Source organism: Mirounga leonina, unplaced genomic scaffold (assembly GCF_011800145.1).
Source record: "Mirounga leonina isolate KUSES-001 unplaced genomic scaffold, KU_Mleo_1.0 Mir_129, whole genome shotgun sequence".
Classification (NCBI taxonomy): domain Eukaryota; kingdom Metazoa; phylum Chordata; class Mammalia; order Carnivora; family Phocidae; genus Mirounga; species Mirounga leonina.
This window is the reverse complement of record NW_023270323.1, coordinates 79,796,077-79,810,630: the sequence shown is the minus strand read 5'-3', so window position 1 is coordinate 79,810,630 and position 14,554 is coordinate 79,796,077. Positions and strand designations below refer to the sequence as shown.

General features: G+C 54.1%; 1 protein-coding gene across 2 annotated transcripts in view; it reads right to left on the bottom strand.

Moving 5' to 3' along the window:
* Positions 1-928: 928 nt before the first annotated feature.
* TNIP2 (TNFAIP3 interacting protein 2) overlaps positions 929-14,554 on the bottom strand; it is a 33,801-nt gene continuing 20,175 nt past the window's right edge. The window contains exons 2-6 of one of the 2 annotated variants that reach the window (XM_035005441.1): positions 6,031-6,318; positions 4,377-4,466; positions 3,665-3,931; positions 3,463-3,582; positions 929-1,677 (exon numbers count right to left, since the gene is read on the bottom strand). In XM_035005441.1, coding sequence (XP_034861332.1) covers positions 1,423-1,677; positions 3,463-3,582; positions 3,665-3,931; positions 4,377-4,466; positions 6,031-6,318 — 1,020 coding nt within the window. In that variant the 3' untranslated portion in view covers positions 929-1,422. The remainder of the gene's footprint in view (positions 1,678-3,462; positions 3,583-3,664; positions 3,932-4,376; positions 4,467-6,030; positions 6,319-14,554) is intronic. The other variant, XM_035005442.1, reaches the window with a different exon arrangement.

Here is a 14,554-nt window from a genome sequence, read left to right as displayed (position 1 = left end):
ACTCAGCCATGGGGATGCCTGCTAAGCTCTGTTTTCCATTTGCTCTTCTCACCCCAGAATCATTGGGGTCTTGCTCGAAGCATGCACAATTTGGGGGTCAGCCAAGGATGTGAGGGTTCCCCCTTTTGTGGCTACCTTCTCTCTGGGATGTCCCCATCCTCTCTTTCCAGTGTTCAGATGTCCACAAACTCTTCCAACTCCGACTGAGGCTTTTCTGCTGTAGCCTACCCACCCCATGCCACACAGGCCGGGTCCCTTCCAGCCAGACTCCGGCAGAAAGGGGTACGCAGGGAGTCCCCAGAGGAGGCAACACCTGAACTCGGACTTGAGGAGGACTGAACCACATGGAAGGGTGAGTTCCAGGAAGAAGTACAGAATGTGCAATTAAGAACACGGGTTCAAATCCCAGCTTTGTCATTCAGCCACTGTGTGACCTTGGGCAAGTGAATTAACCCCTCTGTGCATTTTCCTCGTCTGTGTTGAGGATGATCTAACGTGTGCATCCTGGAATTGCTAGAAGGGTTAAATGAGTGACCCTGGCAAACACTTAGCACAGCGCCTCAGTCTCCCCTCCTGCCTTCTCCTTCCTGTCCCCTGCTCCACTGGCGGGCCCTCCGCAGCCACACCTTGCTCTCTCTGGCTCTGCTGTGCTCTCAGCAGGCACCTGCTTCCTCTCCTTGTTTCCAGCCCCGACTTCACATCCTGGGCTGGGGCCGAAATTGCCCAAAGGCAAAGCTGGGTGGGCGCCAGGTCACATGGCCCCCCCCCGACAGGCAGGCCTGGCTGGACTCCAGCCAGTCCATCTCGGTCCCTTGGCGCGTGGCAGACAAGGGAGTATTTCTCCTCACTGGCTGGTCTAAGTCCGGCCCGACTGGAAATACTACCGGTTCCTGCACCCAAGCCCCCAGGATGCATTCCCAGAGCGGTCACCAGAGTAAGTACATTTATTATGAAAATAGTGCACGCGAAATGTCTCTTGACTTTCAGATACGTGCCAAAGGCTACTGCGGTACATTCGGTGCAGACACATGGCTCTGCGGTGGCGGAGGCCGGCCCCCAGGTGCTGCCAGAGCGCTCAGTTCTGCAGACCTCCTGGTCCTTACTCAACAGAACAAGGCAGGCCTTTCACCCTGGGGCCCACACGTGTGGGTCCCCACAGGCAGCCTGCTTTTTCTAGCAGCTGCGGCACGCCCGGGGTCGGGGGGCTATTGGCCTGGATCCCTGCACCCGGTTGCTCCCAGCCTCTCAGCCTGGCAGCTGGGGGGCCACACTCCCTCCCAGGAGCAGATGCCCCACGGGAGGTTCCCTCTGACCTGGTCTGTTCCATCGCCCAAGGAGGACCAAGGTGAAGGATCCGAAGCCCCCTCAGCCTGTTCTGGGCCCCAGACCTCGAGGACACTCTCCCTCTCCCGGCCACGGGGCTCACTGGCAGCACTCAGCCACATGCCTGAAGAGCTCCTCGCCTTGCTCGTCACCGAAGCACCGCAGGCAGTGAGGGCACTGAAGGTCCCCCTGCCCTCTCCGGGTCGCTCTGCCCTCGGCGGGGGAGTCCAGCCCCTGAGATCCAGTCCCCGCCCTCCGGCCACTGGGTGCCACGAGCTCCAAAGCATCCGTCTCTAAGTACTTGGAGGTTCTGTTTCCCATGTGAATCCGGCAGGAGCCTGGCTCGCGGCGGTCCTGGAAAAAAGGCCAAGGTCAGTTTACGTGGGCTGCCCTGGAGACCACAAAATCACTTGAGAGATTTCTTCTATCCTTGAGTGAGACTCACCCCCCTCACCCTGCTTCCTGGAGTAGCCCAGAGCCCAAACGCGGCAGTGCTCCATACAGAAGCGAAGCGGGCACACAGACACCGCTGCGTGTGCTCGGGGAGGGACAGGGTCGAGCGGGGCGCACCCCCACCCCTGGGCAGAAAGGCCTGAGCGGCCCCTCGGCCCTAGAGACCTGCCCGGACACCTCAGTGGAGGGGGGCTGGCAAAGCTCAGGGCGGAGAGCCGGGCAACCTGTGCCTCGGCCCCGCTCTGCACCGTCTCTGCGAGGCCCAGGGTCCGGGGCACTTGGGAGCCCCCCGAGGCAGCAGGGGTCCCCCAGACAGCGGTCGTGTGTGAGCCGTGGCCTGCCACGCTCCTCACTACTGCTCAGGAACTTCGGCTCACTGGCCACACCTTCAGCACCCTGCCCCAGGGCCATCCAGGCACTGGGCACCAGAGCAAGTGCTGCCCACCGCTCGAGGGGCCGCAGGCGGCGGCAGCGGCGGATACAGAGGCTCAGGCTCCAGCAGACCTGGAGCCGGTTCTGGTCACTCCTCTTGGCCCTGAGTCGTGGAGAGGCTGCGGAGGACCACATCCTGAACGGCCTTTCAACCCAAGAGCACATGCTTCCCCGAGAAAACCCGCAGGCCAAGCCCCATCGCGGCAAGACCACACGCAGCTAGCTGTGCCGGAGGACGCCCTGTCCCCGCCGGCCACGTGGGAGGGTCCTGAGCCAAAGCCTGTAGTCCCAGGGCCTGAAGAGAAGCAGGAACTCCTGATGGAGGCCGAGAAGGCTGCCGGGGCTGGTGAGGCCCTCTGGCATCTCCCCGTTGGCCTGCAGACTCGCGGGGGGCAGACCCCAGCCACGGTCCCCACCCACTTCCCCACAATGCTCCGTCCAGGCCCACGGCTACGGACTCAGTCCAAGAGTGTGTCCCCCATGACTCCCTGCACCCCTCCCACAGCGGGGAACGCACAAGCCACCGACAACCGCAGCGGCCACACCACAGGGCAGCGCGGGCAGCTCCCCCGGCCCAGGAGCCAACCCGAAGGGGCAGCTCCGAGGTCCACTCAGCGTCCCTGCTCCGCCCGGTACGTCAAGCCCCACTACTGCCCAGGCTCTGTCCGAACGGAAGTTCTTTGAGGGGCCCAGGGTTCCCTGCAGGGCCAGAGGTGTGCTGGGTACTTGCTGAGGGGCTAAAGAAACTAAGCTTTCCTGGGGTGTCCGCAGGGTAGAGAGGGGAAGAGGCAGGTGGGTGCCAGGGGTCCCGCAGTGAGAGACTTTGTCAATTCTGACACCTGCCAGGCCTCCCCAGGGGGGTGGAGGGCCCACTGGCCCATAAGGCACATCTCCCCACACACGGACCATGAGTTGGGGGACGTCACTGGACACCTGGGGCCTCGGTGTCCAGGTCTGCGGAATGGGGTAACCAGGGTCCCCGCCTCACAGCAAGGAGGCGACGTGTAGGCAGGAAGGCCTGGTAGGGGGCCTGGAGCCCAGGACGGGCCCCGTGGACAGCCACCTCCTCCGTCACACCACTGCGACAGACGGCTCCCGCCACCGTGCCCCGGGCGCCAGGCAAGGCGGCTCTGACCCAAGCGGGCCAACGGGCTTGGGCCGTGACAAGTGTCTCGGGCCGACACTCAAAATTCAGGAAAAGAAAAACGAGAGAAACGCTGAGCCTAAACGAGAAGCAAAGCCCTGGGACGCTACCTGTGTCCAGGACGCCTGTTGCCGCAAGGAAGCCACCTCTTCCTCGAGCTCCTGAATCCTGCTCTGGGCCCGTTCTCGGTCTGCCCTTTCTGAGGTGAAATCATCCTTGTAAGCGAGAATCTGAAAGGAGGCGAGACGCTCGGCTGTCACTCGGGAAGGAGGCAGACTCCCCGCCACGGCCGCCCGGAGCCCCAAGCGCCACCTGCTGCTCCAGCATCTGCACCCGCTCCAGCGCCGCGTCGTGGGCCCCCCTCACGGCCGCCAGCTCCCGCCTCACGGCCGCACACACGCCTATCTTCTCCTCCAGCTGCCGGTTGAGCCTGGAAATCTCCTTCCTCATCAGCTCGGGGCAGGAGGACCTCTCAGGCTCAGGGGGGGCCTGCAGCCCCTGCAGCTGCGCGTGGAGCCCCCTCACATACTCGTCCCTGCTGGCGTCGTAACGCTGCCACTTGGCATTGAGGTCTTCCACCTGAGGGGACGCAGCCACAGAGCTCTGGGTGACGGTGGCCGAGGCCAGGAAGCTCTCTGTTAGCAGCAATCAGCTGCGGAGTCCTTGCCCGTCACCGCCGTTGCCTCACCCTGCTCTGTCCAGAGGGGACACTGAGACTGCCAGATGCACCCGAGGCGCCGTGAGGACATCCACGGGCCACTGGCTTCCACCGAAGTGGACTCGGTGCCATTCTCCTGCCTTAAAAGCTGTACCTGAAACTCCTACACCTCCTTTCTCGATCTACGAGTTGACCTGGGGGACAGAGCAGGACAGGGCGCATTCTCTGCACTCTCAGGCAGAAAGGCAGGTCTCTGGGGGCTGTGTGTGTGTCAACCCAAGTGGCCCGAGGGGGACACAAGCCCTGAGCACCACAGAGAGGGTAGGACCCTCCCCTGCCGTTGAACAAAATGGCACAGATACTCACATGAGTCACCTTCTGTCGTAACAGTCGGTTTTCTTCCCGTAACTTCTCAATAACAGCCTGTCCAGAGGCGGCCCCGCCTGTACACTCTGGCTACAGAAGGAAGGGACAGAGGGAAGACGCCGTGTCACTGAACATGACACACGCAGCAAGAAGGGAGGAAGAAGCTAGACCTGCAGACTGAGGCCACCGATGGCACTCATCCAGCAAAGCGTCCCCCGGCAGGCGTGCATGCAGGAGGGAAGCAAAGCAGAGACTCAAAAGGCTGGAGGGGAGGGGGGAGGGGTTTGCTCTGGCCCCGCCCAGGCCGCCGCCATGGAGTTGCATCCAGTCGTGCATCTGGTGTCCCCCGGCCTCAGATGCTCCATCATCACGAGGAGTCGGGAGGGCAGGCAGCTCAGCCCCGTGGGGCCGCAGAGAAGGCTCCGGCCTGGGCCCCCTGGCGCAGGCCTGGCCCGGAACCCAGCTCCCCTCCTCCAAGCCCATGACAGCATCATGTCTGCAGAGTCAGGGTCGACCTCAGTGGTTCCACACGTGGCGATCTGACCCACACCGTGTTCATGCTGAGAAGCCACATCCCAAACCAACCCTAACAATGGTGGGCAGACCTAAGTGAAAAGTCTCATGAGAAGTCCATCTGAATCCGAGAACTTCAGTGCATTTAACAGAACGGGGGGCTATATGTTGGTGACATCGTTTCTGAGAATTCCCCTTGAACGATAAAGGAAGTGGGTGTCCTCACCGAGCAGGCGCCGGGAAGCCCCGGGTGACTCAGCCGAGTCCCAGGCTGAGAAGTGATGCTGCTTTAGGGGCTGCACCGACCCCACAGCGGCCCCGGGCCAACCCTCCTGCGCAGCCACTTCCAAGTCCCCATAAGGAAATGACACAGTGACTCAAAGTCGAATGAGCCCACCCGCTTCCTCCCAGACAGCCCTCGTCTTTTGGCTTCTGAAATACACGGGTGTTCTTTCTGAGGTTCCCTTTTCGTGGAATCCCTCCATCGGGAACGGGTGGGTCTCAGATCGACATTCTCCCCACGCAGGCTCTCAGTGAAGAGGCTACTAAGAAGCCAGGCGACCTGTGCCCCCCGCACCCCCCAGAACACCGCAGAGCGCGTTTCCAACATGACCATGGTGGCAGCTCCAGAGAGCCACCTGGAAAGAACCCTGCTCCCCGCCCCAGGCCGGGCGGCGCTGCTCCGCGCAGACTCGAGGAGCCACAGAAGGCCGGCACCCACTGCCCTTGTGGCGGGCTGGGGCCTGGCCCCGCACACGGGGCACGGAGAGGGGCAGTTTGCTCATCTGCCCAACGCTCAAGTGCTCGCACTTGCTCGGAGCAGGCCTGCCAGCCCGGCTCTGCCCTCTGGTGCTCAGCTGGGTGAGGCCGAGGAGGCCACAGTGCACAGGGCCGTCGGGAGGGAGGGGCTGGGGCAATGGGCTCCCCTGCTTTCCTATCGCATTCTGCATGTTCTGTCATTCTAGAAGAAACCCCTGGATGGCTGGGCTTTGCCACAACAGCTGGGTCTCGCACCGAGAACAGAAGTGGCTCTGGGGGCCCCGACCCCTGTGACGGCAGCGGGATCGTGCGGCCCCGACGCAGGGCCTCCCGCCCCAGGGAGGCCTTCACCGTCCCCGGCGCACACAGGCGCGGGGCTTACCTCCGGACTCTTCTCCCCCGCGTCCCCCTGAGCGCGCTGTCGTTCATCCAGACACTTGGCCAGATGCTGGCACATGTGGGCGGTGGCGGCCAGAGTCCTCCGCAGCTGATGGGTCTCATCAGCCAAGGAGCGGCACAGGATGTCGCTGGCAGCCCGGGCCCGTTCCTTCTCCGCCACACTCCTCCGCAGCAGTGCCACTTCCCGCTCTCGCTCGCGCTCCGGCTGGCTCATCAGCTGCTGCGTCTCCTTCTCTTTTTCTTCTAGCTGCTCAGAAAGTCTCTCAATTTCCTAAGTGGAGATTTAAAAGCACAGTTCATTTTATTAAAAGCAGCAAGGTCAGAAACAGTTGTTCATAAAGCAAGAGAAAAAGTGGCATGGAGTGGCATGACCTCGTTCAGAGGTCAGCTTCGGAACTGTGAGTCACTGGTTTTTCAGCTTCTAATGTTCTGTCTGAAAGTTCATCTAAAATTCTGCTTTCACAAGCAAGTTCACAATTTTAGACAGTACATCATCAAATTACTAAGTGTGGCAACTCCAAAGGCTTCTTTATGGGAAGGCTAGAAATTGCAGCGGCTAGTCCCCCCAACGCCGTGCGTGTCCTAACCCCCGGGACTTGGAATAGGACTTTATTTAGAAGCAGGGTCCTTGCAGATGTAATTAGTTAAGAGGAAGCCATTCCGTATTAGAACAGGCCCTGATCCAGTGACTCCTGTGCTTAGAAGGAGGAAATGTGGACACAGACACAAGGTTGAGTGAGGACAGGGGCCCAGGGCAGAGAGATGTGTCAGGGGCGCAGAAGCCACCAGAAGCCCCCAGAGCCTCAAAGGGAGCACGGCCCCGCCGACACCTTCAGCTCAGGCTCTGGCCTCTAGAAGTGTGGAAGATGACACCACTGCTGTTCTAAGCCCCGTTTATGGTGCTTTGTCATGGCAGCTGTAGGAAACGAATACACCCAACCCCAATCACTTCTTAAAAAAAAAAAGTCCCAGGGCGCCTGGGTGGCTCGGTCGTTAAGCATCTGCCTTTGGCTCAGGTCATGACCTCAGGGTCCTGGGATCGAGTCCCACATCAGGCTCCCTGCTCCGCGGGAAGCCTGCTTCTCCCTCTCCCACTCCCCCTGCTTGTGTTCCCTCTCTCGCTGTGTCTCTGTCAAATAAGTAAAATCTTTAAAAAAAAAAAAAAAAGTCCTTAAAATTACAATCTGCTTTATGTCTGGCCTTACTGTTGTACTTCAAAGAACGCTGCCGCACCCGCAGTGAGAGGAGGTGGGCAGGGTGAGCCAGGGCAGCCTGCAGGTGGGAACCCACCGGGAGGGCGCGCAGGGAAGGCGGGAGCTGGCCTCCACCCCGCGTGGCTCACAGCCCCTACCCCCACCCATGCGTGTGAGGAGGGACAGCAGAAGGAGACGCCAGGCCACGTTACTAAAGGACCCGTTTTGCTTTAAGCAAAAAATGTGCGCGGCTGTCACAAATTCAAACATACGGAAGGAAATGCCATGAGAACTGAAATCCCTCTTTCCCCACTGACCCTCCACCTCAAGTGCCACTTTGCAGAGGCATTTCCTCTTCACCATTTGGGCACATATCTTTCCAGAATGTGTATGAGCATCCACAGCGGCAGTCTTCATGCACAGATGGGGCCTACGACAGCGTGCTCTTCACCTTGCTCGCACGGCAGCACAGACCTGCCTCATTCCTTCTGACTGCAGCCTGGAACCCCACAGTAGATTCCAGATTTGCAGAGAACACCTCCAACCGATGGACACGGCCCATGGGAGACATGCCCCGAAGTCACACGACTGGACCATTTTCAAGACTGGTGGGGGGCGCCTGGGTGGCTCACTTGGTTAAGCGTCTGCCTTCAGCTCAGGTCATCATCCCTGGGTTCTGGGATCAAGTCCCGCATCGGGCTCCCTGCTCCACGGGAAGCCTGCTTCTCCCTCTGCCCGCCGCTCCCCTTGCTTGTGTGCTCGCTCGCTCTCCCTCTCTCTCTGACCAATAAGTAAATAAAATCTTAGCGAAATAATTGGTGGAACTCAGGGGCCCGCGCTGGCCCCTGGGCCAACACCCGAACCCATGAGGCAAAGGCTCCCGCACCCAAACTCCCCACGCACCTGCGGTGACCTCCATCACTCTAACCAGGTGACCCAGAACACATTCTGGAAGTCTCACCCTCTCGAGTTTTAAGTGCCTTCTCTTTCTCACTTCCTTCAGCTTCACTCAAGAAGTTAAGAACAAGACCAGAAAGAAGAAAAGCCCTCGTTAGGATGGTCAGTCTGGCTCTCTTAGCAAAGGAAGAGGCTGTTCCAGACCCACGTCCCAAGACAGGCCTGAAAAGAGAGGCCAGTGGGACATGTCCAACATCAAGTGCAGGAGTGACAGGACGGGGGCAGTATGACAGAGTGTAAGACGGAAACCACCCTCGGCAAGGCACCCAGAACAGGGACAGCTGCCCGACGTGTCCGGCAGCCGCGTTCCCTCATCCCTTCGCAGGGGTCTGAGATCCAGGGGCACCTCTGCCGCCCAGCCGCTGAGGCCACTCCTTTCACTTTCCTACTTTAGGGCCGCTCCCTGACCTCACCCCTGAGTAGAGTCCAGGCCTTTCTGGGCTCAAGGAAGAGGAGGCCCCTCCCTGAAAGCTGGCCCCTCAGCATTGATACCTCCTCCCAGCAGACGGCCCTTCAGCACCAGGCGGGACCCGCAGGCCTTGGAAGGACAGGGCCTGGGGGCCGGGTCCACAAAGCCGCGGGCTGCCAGCTGGTGCCAAGTCACCTGGCCTGGATGTGGCCATGACCAGACACAGAGCAATGGGGCATTTATGCAGCTGAGAACCAACCAGATGGCTCCTTAACATAAAATTCTATAAACAGGAAAAATAAGGCCAAATCCCAGGCTAAGCTCAGGTTCCCACTGCTGACTATTCCTGTGGCCTTGAGCCTGGAAACACAAAACTAGGCCTCTTAATTAGCCTTGAATTTGTTTTCTTTAAAAACTGAGAGCAGGGGCCCTATCCCGTGCTCTCATGTCTGGACAGGACTGCAGGAGCCTCGCCCTCTGGTGTGTCCAGCCCCTGGCCTGGCCTGGTTTCCCTCCGCCCACGTTAGACCTTTGGTCTTGCTTTGTTGCCGCTGGTGGAAGGAGGTGCCTGAGGGCAGTAACCTTTCTTTGCCGTGCTCGCTGATCTTAGACTTTGTTACCCTCAACGGTGGCTCAAACACGGGTACGGGTACGGAGTGAACAGACGGTGCATAAAGACGTCTGCCCCGAGTGCAGTTTCCATTAAAACTTCAAAGTTACTCAAATTAGCACAACGGAGAAATGTCTCTATCCTTGTCAATATCTAATACTGAAGTCTGTTCAGGGTAAATACGTCTCTGTGTGAAACAGATATCGACCCATATGCAAATATATGTAATACAAATACAGACGGGAGTCTTATAAATACCCATAAAGGCTGCTCTCCAGGGGACTCATAAATTTAGCAAATAACCACGATGACGGCAGGAGCAGCTCTTGCCTGCTACGCCCTCCCTCCGTACCAGCCATGCAGTTTCCACACATCCTACGAGACAGCTTCTACCATCTCTCCCATTCTACGGTTGGGCAGACTGAGGCTCTTGGGGTCAGTAGCCACAGGAGTGACTGGGTAAAGAGGCTACCACAGCATCTCCTCTAGCTTCCGCACGTCCTCTTCGGGCTGGAGGAGCTTTGGGCAAGACCTGAGTTCTAAGCATGCTTCCTCACTGGTCAACTGGAGACAGCAGGAGAAACAAGCATCCCTACAAATGGGGGGGGGGGGCAGCATGTCCCCTGGCTCCAGGGGGCTCATGGAGCTTCCCGAGGGCATGCTTTGTCTCCACACCCCAGCCCCGGGCACCGGGCCCAGCCCCATGCAGATGCCCAGGAACTGTCTGGGAGTGAGGGCAGTACAAGGGTCAGGACCTGGGCTCTGTTCTCAGGCTGCTCACAATACAGACACGGAAAACCCACAGACACGTGGCCACCTATAGGGGTGAGGTTAGTTCTAAAGGACTCACCAGCCTTATTTTTGTCTTAAAAACCAGCTTTCAAACATCAGTTTAGGAAGAACCTAGCTCACGTGGAGGCTTGCTGGGGGGCACTACCCTACTCTCCTTCAGAGCTGGGAATACAAAGTGTGAAGAATTCTGTAGTCTTGTGGATCAGCCTTAAAAATCAGAGGCACAGCCTCCCGATCCTCACCGCTCTGTTAGTATGCTCGGCTGCCCTAACCAGTCCACAACAGAAGTTCACTCTCTCACAATTCTGGAAGCCAGAAGTCCCAAATCCAGGCATCAGTAGGGCCATGCTTCTTCCAGGGCAAAAAGGAAGAATCCTCCCTTGCCTCCTCCAGCTCCTGGTGGTTGCCAGTAATCCTGGGCTTGTAGATGTACCATTCCAATCTCTGCTTCCATCTTCACATGGCCTTATGCTAAGGACACCAATCATCAATCCACCCTAACCTAGTATGACATCGTTTTAATTCATTACATCTTGCAAAGACCCAGTTTCCAAAAAAGGTCCCATTCACAGGTTCCAGATGGAAACGAATTGGGGGTGAGGGGGACACTGTCCAACCCAGTACAGTCCTCCCTTCTCTCTCCTTCCTGAGCATCACAGCCCAGCCCAGGACTGTCCCTGCGACCAGCCCCTGTGGGACTGTAAGAGATGAGAACAGACTGGAATTGTAAGGCCAGTTAACTGAGCCTTTACCCCAAGTGCCAAACACTTCGGATGGACCCTGGGAAGCAGCGGTAAGATAGCAACATGCTTCCTCCCCTCCAGAAGAGTGTGATGGAGAGCAAGGTGAACAGACAAGGACAAGACCTAACATGGCTTGGAGGATTCTGGGACGCTGGTGGAGCAGGAAGCACCAGGAATCTATCTCCCCACCTGAGAAACAGCGGCATTGGCAGAATCCATCTAATGTCATTATTTTGGAAACCTGGAATCTACTGAAGGATTCCAACTTCCAGGGAAGGACGTGGCCAGTCAACTGAGGTTAATTTCAACCAGTTTCAGCTCTTAGCCCAGCCCCACACCCAGCCACCTGCATGTTTCTGCAGCAACTAGCACACATCTTGCAGGAGCCAGGGTGGACAAAAGAAGACCCTGTCCTCCAAACACTGGGAATCTGTGCCCTCATCACTGATTGCTCCTTCCTATCACAAAGGTGCAAACACAGAGAAGAGGCAGTCGCTTTGCTCCCCCATGGTTGCAGAGACCCTCTCCCCCAGCTGAAGTGACTTGGGACATTTAAAGGGAGGGAGCCCTTCCCCCCCCCTTTCATTTTTCTCTCCCCCCGGCTTTAGGAACCAGACACTAAAGACAAGGCCATTCAGGCCTGTTTACATACATACATAAAAATACACAAAATAAAGACAAGGACATTCAGAAGCAACTACATATAGAGAAAATTAAAATTAAATCAAAATTTTGTGACATCAACAACTGAAAGGGATGGGGACAGAATTGTAAAGGAGCAGAGTTTTTTATGTTATTGAAGTTAACCTGATAATCGCTTCTCGGCCTTTTGGCTAAGATCAAGTGAAGTTAACCTGATATACATTCAACTTAGAATAGTATAACTTTAGGATGTTAAACATAATTCCCATTGTAACCACACACACACACACAAAAGCTGTAGAATAGTGCTCGCTTTGACAGCACATATACTAAAAAAAGAAAAGCTATAGAATATATACAAAGGAAATGAGAAAGTTTAAACATTTCACTACAAATATGTGAATAAACACAAAGACAGTAAAGCAGAAAATGAGGAACAAAAAGCCTATAAGACATCTATCTAACTCATCCTTATCAGTAATTACCCTAAATATTAATGGATTAAACCCTCCAATTAAAAGAGAGATTTGGGGGCGCCTGGGTGGCTCAGTCGTTAAGCGTCTGCCTTCGGCTCAGGTCATGATCCCAGAGTCCTGGGATTGAGCCCCGCGTCGGGCTCCCTGCTCCGCGGGAAGCCTGCTTCTCCCTCTCCCACTCCCCTGCTTGTGTTCCCTCTCTCGCTGTCTCTCTGTCAAATAAATAAAATATTTTTTAAAATAATAATAAAGGGTGCCTGGGTGGCTCAGTTGGTTAAGCAACTGCCTTCGGCTCAGGTCATGATCCTGGAGTCCCGGGATCGAGTCCCGCATCGGGCTCCCTGCTCAGCGGGGGGGTCTGCTTCTCCCTCTGCCCTCTTCCCTCTCGTGCTCTCTGTCTCTCATTCTCTCTCAAATAAATAAATAAAATCTTTTTAATAAATAAATAAATAGAATAATAAAATAAAATAAAATAAAAGAGATTTGGCAGAATGGATAAAACTGAAGCTCCAACTACAGGTTGTCTACAAGAGACTCACTTGAGATACAAAGACACAAACAGACTCAAAGCAAAAAAGGATGGAGAGTAGGGGTGCCTATACTAATATAAAACAAAATACTTCAATGAAAAAAGGTTACAAAAGACAAAGAACATTACACATTAAAAAAAAGGTTTAATACAGCAAGAAAATAGAACAATTCTAAGCATTTGTACACCTATTAATAGACTAGCAAAATATATGAAACAAAAACTGTCAGAACTGAAGAGAGAAATAGTTCTACAATAATGGTTAGAGACATCAATACTCTACTCTCAATAGTCATTAAACAACCAGACTTAAGAAAACAGGACTTAGCACAGTAAACCAACTAGATCTAAGAGATGTACAAACACCCACCAGCAACAGCCACATACAAGATCTTCTCAAGTACACTTGGGACATTTTCCAGGCTAGACTGTATGTTAGACCACATATTAAGTCTCAGTAGATTTTTTTTTTTTAAGATTTTATTTATTTGACAGAGCGAGAGAGAGAGCACAAGCAGGGGGAGCGCCAGGCAGAGGAAGAAGCAGGCTCCCCACTGAGCAAGGAGCCCGATGTGGGGCTCGATCCCAGGACCCTGGAATCATGACCTGAGCCGAAGGTAGATGCTTAACTGACTGAGCCACCCAGGTGCCCCAATCAACACACTTAAATCAATTAATTAAAAAAGAACTCACAAGAAAATTAAGAAATACTTAGAGAAAAATAAAATGAAAACACAACACACCAAAACTTATGGGATCCAGTGAAAGCAAGGTTAAGGGGGACATCTATAGCTATAAACACTTGCCTTTATAAACAAGAAAGATCTCCAGTCAACAACCTAACTTTATCACTTAAGAAACCAGAAAAACAAGAACAAACTAAACCCAAAGCTACTAGCAGAAGGGCAGAAATCATAAAGATTAGAGCAGAGGTAAGTGAAACAGAGAAAAAAAAAGAACAGAGAAAAATCAATAAAACCAAGAGTTGATTTTTCTAAAAGATCAAGAAAATTGACAAACCTTTAGCTAGACAGACTCAAGAAAAAAGACAAATTACTAAAAGCAGAAATTAAGTGGGAAGGAGACATTACTACCAATTCTATAGAAATAAAAAGAATTAGAGTACTATGAACAATTGTACAGTAGCAAATTGGATAACCTAGATGAAATTAACAAATTCCTAGAAATACAAAACCTACTAAAACTAAATCACAGAGAAATAGAAAAACTGAACACACTTCTACCTAGTAAGGAGATTGAGTCAGTAATCAAAACTCTCCCAACAAAAAAAAGCCCTAGAACTGATAGCTTCACAGGTGAATTCTAGCAAACATGTGAAGAATACTAATCCTTCTTAAGCTTTTCCAAAAAAAAAAAGGCGGGAACACTTCCCAGCTCATCCTATGAGGCCAGCATTACCCTGATACCAAAGCCAGACAAAGACATTGTAAGAAAAGAAAATTATAGACTAACCTCCATGATGAACATGGATGCAGAAATCAACAAAACACTAGCAAACCGAATTAGGCAGCATATTAAAAGAATCCTTGGGGCGCCTGGGTGGCTCAGTCGTTAAGCATCTGCCTTCGGCTCAGGTCATGATCCCAGGGTCCTGGGATCGAGCCCCACGTCAGGCTCCCTGTTCAGCGGGAAGCCTGCTTCTCCCTCTCCCAATCCCCCTGCTTGTGTTCCCTCTCTCGCTGTGTCTCTCTCTGTCAAATCAATAAATAAAATCTTAAAAAAAAAAAAAAAAGAATCCTTTTATACACCACAATCAAGTGGAATTTTTTTTACTGGAACATAAAGCTATTATAAACATACAAAAATTGATCAATGGATGTTAACTAGACTTACTGTGGTGATCATTTCTCAATATATACAAACATGAATCATTATGCAGTACACCTGAAACTAATGTTATGTTAACTATATCTGAAGGAAAAAAAAAAGCAATTGACACTATAATACCAGTGTTCTGGTTTGGAAACTTAAGTTGGCTTACCTATATACTTACTGAGTTCAGTATTTCCCCACTACACATCCCTCCATCCCTTTCACAACTTGCTTCAAGAAGTGATCATCTAGTGGTACCTGGGTGCTCAGTCGGTTAAGTGTCTGCCTTGGGCTCAGGTCATGATCCCAGGATCCTGGGATCG